The following is an 8,175-nucleotide window of genomic DNA, read 5'->3' as shown; positions in this document are numbered from 1 at the left end:
CATCAAAATACCTTAGTGTTTAAGAATCATAGATCATTTGTTAACACAGCAACTGGTGACAGTGGGGACTGTGGGGAAATGGGTTTTGCATTAGGAATTTCCCTTCAAAAAGTGGAAAGCTACAAATGAAAGCTAACCCTTTTTAAGCATTTTTACTAGCATCAGACTTGATCTACATCACTGACCTCTTTCTGATACTAGACAATGCTGAAAGATCATGAAGCAAAAGGTTAAAGTTAGAGAATGCACTGCTCACAGAAGACAAAGTGGAGTGTGACCTTAAAGCTTATTCAACTAATTCTGTTATTCTTAAGGTTCCTCTAGTTTTAGTTTTCTTTTCAACTCCTTCCCTCTGTAAACACACATAGACACAACAGGTAGAAAACCAGTTCATTCCTCATTTTTCATTTAACAGATGAATATTCTGCTTCAGGAGCCAGAATCTGCTACCTTATATAATTGAGAGGGGTGTGTGTGTGCGTGTGTGTGTGTGTGTGTGTGAGTGTGTTATGCACTGCTCTGGAGCTTGAGTGGGGGCACGCAGAAATCCTAAGGAGCTGTGGTAGGAAGGCAGAGTTGCTACCTCCCTTTCAAAGCTATTGGGAGAGGGGGTGGGGACTGTAACAACCCATCACCACACCGCATGCCTGTCTCACACACGGATCCTTCTCCGTCATGTTCCCTGGGAAATTTCCCCCAGACTAGAAAAAGAACAGTAAAGCGGGTCTGCCACGGAAGGCGAGTTTTTACTATTGCAACACAAAGGACAGAGGAGTGCGCTTTCACATCCTCACAACTTCACTCACTCGACCAGCTTCATACTTCAGCACCACGGAGAGCGGCATCTATTCGGCTACCACCCATGGGGAGCCAGATTCCCGCGACTCAACACCGGATTCCGGTCATCTAGAGAAGGGACAAGCCTGCGTATTTCACCCTCAATGTAAGCAGCTATGATGATTCTTTCATAATGATTTTTCCAGTAGAGGTTGTTTTCTCGCTGAAATATGGAATTAAACTTTTATTTATTAGCCCGCTCCCTCTTGTGCATTGCTTGTGGTTTTAGATGTAAATCTGGATTTACAGTCTTTATTATTTGCTAGGTTAGTAGAGTTGTTGTTGTTTTTTTTTACTTTTCATTGAAAGTCTAAGTTTACAAAGCCTTTTAGAAATAGGCAACTCATCCTGGCATCCCAGTCTCTTTATGCTAGAGTACAGTTTTATTCCCAGAAGAGAGTATGTGTGTTGTCTCATCTCCTCCTACTTCACTACTGACAGTGTTTTAATTTGATATTTTTTGGTGGTTGTGGTTATCTTAATATAAATACAGGGGTAAGAGGAGAAAGAAGATACATTCTAATAAGCTGCCACTATTAAAGAACTATAGGTGAGAAGAAGGAGATTAGTATTATTCCCTTTTTTTGTTGAAAATGTGTGCTTTTGACATCCATCTAAATATAACAAATATGCTTTTAATAAAAGAGATGTAATCTGGCAGGGCTTTGACACAAGCTTTGAAACTGTGGAACTCAGCATCTCCCTCTTTAAGTCTGAAGTCGCATAATAAATTCACTTAAGTATGATTGAGTAGACATAACCAGGATGCTACTGCCATTAATTGTGATTTAAAGGCTTAATGGATTTAGGGTAGATTTGAAAGAGGCAATAATGATTGACCCTGTCTGGTGGCACTCAGTGAATTTTTGCCTCAGAATGCCACCTGCTGGTGGGTCCTATTTCCGAAGCACACATCAGATTTATGAATGAATTCACATTAAATCCAGAATATTCACTATGGATATGATTCAAACCCTCTATGATCTTTTAAACAATGCACTGATTCAATTATTTAACAATTTACCAAGGTTCTATGCCATGATTAGAAGTTTAAAAAAAATTATTTCTAAATACTCTTGCTCCTATGCTTAGGGGCATATAAACTAACTAACTCCTTTAAGCAGTAATTAACCCAGAAAAAATTCAAAACTATGTGAAGCCTCATTGAGACTAATTACACATGCATGGTATCCTGGATGAGAGGATTTCTTGCTTAGGAAAAGCAATCAACACTGCCCACTCCAAGATGAATATTCAGCATGTTACTTTTCTCAGCTTTGCATTTCATGATTTAAGGGCTTCTTCTTAATTTTGTGGTACTAGATGTTTATTTTAGACTCTTTCGTCACAGAGGTCAATAAACAATTAAAAGGTTATATACATATCTATTTTATTCCAAGACAAATCTTTGGAAGAAAAAAAGTACATAACTATTAGAACCTATTGTTTCAGCTCTACTTGGTGCGATACACAATGAGATAGCTATTTCACAACTCCCTAATTCCTAGTAGACCAATAAGGAAATAAAAAGAAAAATCAAAGAAGCATACACAAAGCACTAGTTATACTTGCACGGCTAATGTATAAGGTAGTTTGAAAATATTGAGAATAACTGCTTTTCTAAATGACGTCATTTGGTGAAAACTGCTGATAAAATCATTTACTAACATTCAAGAACACTGGATAATGTTTTCACTCCAAGATGCAATGGGAGAAAAAAAAATCCCACATTAGCTTAAGTGTTTAAAAAGTATATCTCAATATAATGTATTGTAATGATAGTTCAGCTGGTAAAGAATCCACCTGCAATGTGGGAGACCTGGGTTCGATCCCTGGGTTGAGAAGATCCCCTGGAGGAGGGAAAGCTTACCCACCCAGTATTCTGGCCTGGAGAATTCTATGGACTGTATAGTCCATGAGGTCGCAAAGAGTTGGACACAACTGAGCGACTTTCACTTTGTACTTTGTACACTACTGAGTAGTATAAGGATACTTTGCTTTTTTCCTATAGGACCTGAATTGCAAGGTATATGAATTCATTCTTTTGTGAATAAAAAAGATATTCATTATTTATTCATTCATGAATATACATTCATGGAGTAAATAGTGAATATCTTTTTTATTCAAAATATATGTGTTTTACAAATTATTTTCACTAGCTTAGGTAGGAATTTGCATGTTTTGGATCCAAAATTATTATAACTGTATTAAACTAAAATGTTAATATTATGCAATTATTACTAAGCACTGTAATTTATATATACTACCTCACTTCAACTTTAATAAAATAAAGAAGATGATACTTATAAACAAACTGCATGCTTTTGGAAATAAATTAAAAGTTTTAGGACTATTTTGAAGATGTGGGAATGCCTCAGTTACCCACAAGACTTAATATACCCTCTGATACTAGCAGTCTCACCTTTCAACTTCTGGGTCATTATTTATAGTGGAGCTAACTGGAAACCAGTTTTCCTTTGGAACTTATACTTTATTTTAAAAGCTGTCAGTTACAAATGAGAAATAGTAGTTAAAGGATTATGTAGCTCCTGTATTTACAAGGAAGAGGATACTAGTAAACATTAACACCTCTGTTTTATTGATCTTCCTTAATAACCAACCCAAATTCAAGAATTTAAGAATTAAGGTATTTGACCATGCATCATATATCAAGCATGAGGGGTACTGGGTGCCAGGTACATATACCATATAAACAAGTAATTCCCCTGCCCTCATGGGTCCTGCACTCTAGTGGGAAATTCTACAGTCTAAGGAAACAGGATAAAAAAAAAGCAGGAGTAAGACGGATGGCAGTGACATATCAGCTAAAAGCACATGCTTTGAAATCAGACAGATTAGACTCTTAACAAGAGTCTACACTCACAAGTTACATAGCCTCATGTCACAAGTTGTGTAGGCAAAAGTGGTTATTTTACCTGAGCTTCACTTTATCTTCTGTTAAATGGGAAGGACAATAGCAAGTATATCAGATAGTTTATGAGGATTTAAAGCAATAATTCATGTGAAGTTCTCAACATGGTGCCTGCAATGTCATTAATGTGTAATAGGTGTTAATCATTACAATTAGTCATTAAGGAAAATAGTCAACCTTATCATATGATTGGTGTGAATTTAAAGTTAGCACCATGTCTGGCACACAGCAAATGTATAATGTATGTTAAGTCGAGCTATTTTATAGTCATTTAGAAAAATAGTTAAGCTTTACATATTAGTGTAGAGTAAAACGTAAGCCAATATAATCATTTACTTAAGCGTACTGATATATAAAGTGCTCATCATTATTTTGATGGACATTTGTATAAGGCTTTATAGTATCCAGGGCATCTGAATCACATTTTTCATCATGACTTTCATCTTGAGGCCCATATAAGTTAAGATTTTAATACTTCTTTTCTATTGGTAAGAGAACTGAGGTTTAGGAGAAAACTTGAAATCACTTGACTATTTCATCACTGTTGCTTTGAAGTAAAACTCACAATATGTACACTTGAGAGGATGCACAGACCAGAGCCAGGTTTTCCTGGATGAATGACCTGACTCCAGGATATTGTTTGGTGCTACGTTTAATTGTGTAATGTTACAGACTGAATTGTTTTCAGGCTTGGATAATTTTTATAAAGACCTATGGTGCATGTAGCAATCTACAAAAATCTCTAAAAAGACATTTTGATTAAGTATGGCCTTTGCTTCATCAGTAATTAACCACAGTCCTTGTCTCCAAAAGGCTCTGTGGTCATGCTCTTTTGCAGTGGGACTTAGGGTGTGGAATTCATACTTTTTATGGATCACTGACATCTGGCTTCCTTCAGATTGGCTGAGGCATCTGTAAGAGTAGCTTGATAAAAATAGCAACCAAGGGATCAAGAGGGAGTTTAATAATCAGTCCTCTTTTCAAATATGGTTTTGTTTCCACTGAAATCCTCCTTCTCAATGACATCAAATGTCAAAGTATGCATTTATGGAAAATGAAAAAGATACACAGTATCTTAATTGAGGTGTTTGATGAATTTGATCACTTGTTATCTCAATAATATATGCAAATAAAAAGACATTTGCTTTCAAAGTTCATTTTTAAGAAAAATATTAAAGAAAGGGCAATCAAATGCTAACTGCATTTTAAAGAGAATCATTTTGCTCAGTTGACAAGATTCTGAGTCCAGCAGAGCAACACATCTGATTCATGAGTGTGAGCTTTGGCCACAAGCTATTGTGGATCAAATGACTTTATCTTTCTGACATACCATCTTTTGTGGATTCTTTCCAACCCATGTGAAAAATATGGCCAAAGCTTGATTATCTATAAGGTCAAGATTAAATGGCAAGGATCCAGTGGCTAAATATTTTCAGAGTTATATAAATGCTTAAATGGGGGAAATGAGGTTGGTAAAAGGGCTTCCCTGATGGCTCAGTGGGTAAAGAATTTGCCTATATAGGAGCCACAGCAGATGCAGGTTCAGTCCCTAGGTTGGGAAGATCCTCTGGAGAAGAAAATAGCAATCTACTCCAGTATTCTTGCCTGAAAAATCCCATGGACAGAGGATGTTCGTGGGCTACAATCCAAAGGGTCACAAATAGTCAGACATGACTGAACACGCAGGCACACACACACACAAATGGTTACAAACTTCAGTTACAAGATGAAAAAGGTCTGAATATCTAATATAAAAACATGGTAACTATAGCTGATAACACTGTATTATATAATCGAAATTTGCTGAGAATAGAATGTAAATGTTCTAACCAAAACATGTATACCAAATCACCTCAAAGTATACTTTAAATACCTTACAGTTTTATCAATTATACCTTAATAAAGCTGGAAAAAAAATAAAACAAATATTTTAAAAGACCATAAGTTGGAGCTAATAAGGACTCCCAATGAGGTTAAAAGGCCTCCATCAATATGAGAATCAATTCACGGAGCTCCAGGGTCTGCTATGAAAACCTTATGTTAAGAGCAATCTTATGGAGTAGCCTGTCCCACTATATGCCTGTCTGCAAACATGATTTGAAGGGCCATAACGTTTCATCAATGTCAGATTCTGTAAGAAGAGGAGCATAACTGACAATTCTTTGAGCATCCAAATGTATCTCAAAGCTGAGGGATTTAAGGATGGGAGAGGCTTGTTTATTTCTTACTACATCTGAGTGTCTGCTTTCAAGGTCATTCAGAAAAATGCATGTCAAATGAAGAGGACATTTTAACTTCTGATAAATTCTAGCCACACTTATTTTTTTTCCTTTGATAAAACATGATTATTATAGAAGCATTAGGGTTTATATAATGCACTACTCTTGTGCAGAAATTATGTGCCCTACAGTTTAGTCTTTTTGCTTCATCTACCTCAGGTTCTCCACCTAAAAATGAAAATGTTAATACCTTGATTTTTATGTTTGTTTGTTTAATGAGGGGGATTAACAAATGATGCTTTAACATTCTTTAGGTTTGTAGGCATCCACATGGATTCTGAATTTAGATTGGGTACTTCTGTTTTCCTTGTGAGATGTTTCTCTGCTCTGACCTGGTTCAGTACCATTATATTTCCTTTGAATTAATCTCTCTGTGGCTTGTTGCTGTGTAACAGTTGTGTATTCCTGGTACTCATGACTTTGGTGCCTGACCTATTCTCCCACCTGAGCAGACTTCTAACATAAAAGTGATGTGGAATCAAGCTCTAGCTCTGGTTCCTTCTAAGACAGTTACTGTCACATCTCTGACACACTGCTCAGGTGCTCCTGGGTGCGTTCTCGGGTTGAGTTGGGATGGCACATCCAGAGAGGTGCTCCGGAGAGGGGAGAAGCCTCCTCAGAGGACAGGCTGAGAAATCCCACAAGAAAGAGGTTTAGTCTTTTGTGGGCTTAACTCCCACCTGCGTGTGTGTCCCCAGATAACAGACCTTGAAACTGAATTCATATCATCTGAAATAAGGCCCTTTGGGGACACAACTGAAGTGACTGCTTAGCTTTCAACTCAGTTATTGCCTCTCCTTCTGAAAAACTTATAATAATAAATGCCTGTGCCTAATTTGTGAGTCCTTCTCTCTTATCTGAAGATCTCTTTTGTACTCCCAATATACAGTTAGCTTTGGCATCAATAAGCACCCTTTCTCCCTGGGATGATGGCACTGTTGAGAGAAATGAGCTAAGAAGGAGCTCATAAAGTTGAATTTTGAGAAACTTCTCCCCAGAAATCTTTTATCAATGTGCACTTTACAAGAGTGGATGGCAATTCAGAAAGATCTTCCTAAAGAAGCAAGGAGCACTCCATCAGGATTTATCATCCACAGTTGCCTTCTGAGGGAGCTGCCCATCACTATTCCTTTTACTTTTTTGCAGATAAAGAAGCTGTTCCACTGAACAGTTTAGCAGATTCTCCCAAGAAGTGTGACTCAGGCCTAAGCACGATCAGAGTACAGTCTGACCTCAAGTCTCTGCTTACCACCAGATTTGGGGCCCCCAAAAGAGCTAAAACTAGAGCATGTCAAAAGGTAAAATTAGCAGAAAACTAAATAGAGCCCAAATTTTTAAAAATCACAAGACTGAATGGCACTACATTTTTTTTTATCTCAAAACACTAAGTATAATTTAAAAGCCATCCTCTGTGATTATTTTTATCTTTTACAGATGACTTAAATGAAATACTGAGTACTCTTAATGCATCGAGACATGACCAATAACAAAAAGACAATTGGGAACATGGGAAATAGTTCAAAACCAATCCCCAAGTACGTCCTCTTTAGAACAGAAACTTTCTTATTGAAATGCAAACCATGCTAATATTATTTGAATAATATGAGTGGGAGAAGATGAAAAAATATGGGTAGGGCCAACTGGAGAATAGTTTGAGAGGTTCAGGTTTGTAGAGAGTTAGGGAACACCTGGTCTAGGCTCTCTATTTTACAGTTAAAGCATCTTGAACTGGGGACCTGCTCAAGCAGCCAAGGTGAACTAGAGATGGGATATCCAGCTATTATTTTCTCCAGTCTGCCATTTTAAAACCCTGACAAACTAAAGAGTAGGTAACTTGTTCAGAGTCATAAGGCTGGCAAAAGGTGGAGCCAGGATGCCTATTCATAACTTGAAAGCCTATCTCTCAGCCTCACTTGTCTCCAGATCATCATCCAAGTTAAGGATAATAATAGTACCTACATCATAGGGTTTATACAAAAATTCCACAGGCAGTATATATGAAGTATATAAACCTCTTAGTACAGTTCTTGGAGAAGGAAATGGCAACCCACTCCAGTGTTCTTGCCTGGAGAATCCCAGGGACGGAGGAGCCTGGTGGGCTGACATCTATGGGGTTGCACAGAGTCG

The 8,175-nt window shown here is 37.3% G+C and overlaps 1 protein-coding gene across 5 annotated transcripts in view; it reads left to right on the top strand.

The window, feature by feature from the left end:
• Window positions 1-651: 651 nt before the first annotated feature.
• Window positions 652-8,175, top strand: part of TRPC7 (transient receptor potential cation channel subfamily C member 7) — a 139,932-nt gene continuing 132,408 nt past the window's right edge. For 4 of the 5 annotated variants that reach the window (XM_043914009.1, XM_043914008.1, XM_043914007.1 and 1 more), the window contains exon 1: window positions 652-943. In XM_043914009.1, the coding sequence (XP_043769944.1) occupies window positions 942-943 (2 nt within the window). In that variant the 5' untranslated portion in view covers window positions 652-941. The remainder of the gene's footprint in view (window positions 944-8,175) is intronic. The other variant, XM_043914006.1, reaches the window with a different exon arrangement.

Source organism: Cervus elaphus, chromosome 9, assembly GCF_910594005.1.
Source record: "Cervus elaphus chromosome 9, mCerEla1.1, whole genome shotgun sequence".
Taxonomy (NCBI): Eukaryota; Metazoa; Chordata; class Mammalia; order Artiodactyla; family Cervidae; genus Cervus; species Cervus elaphus.
The sequence above is the reverse complement of the archived record's forward strand: the minus strand, read 5'-3'. Positions and strand labels throughout refer to the sequence as shown.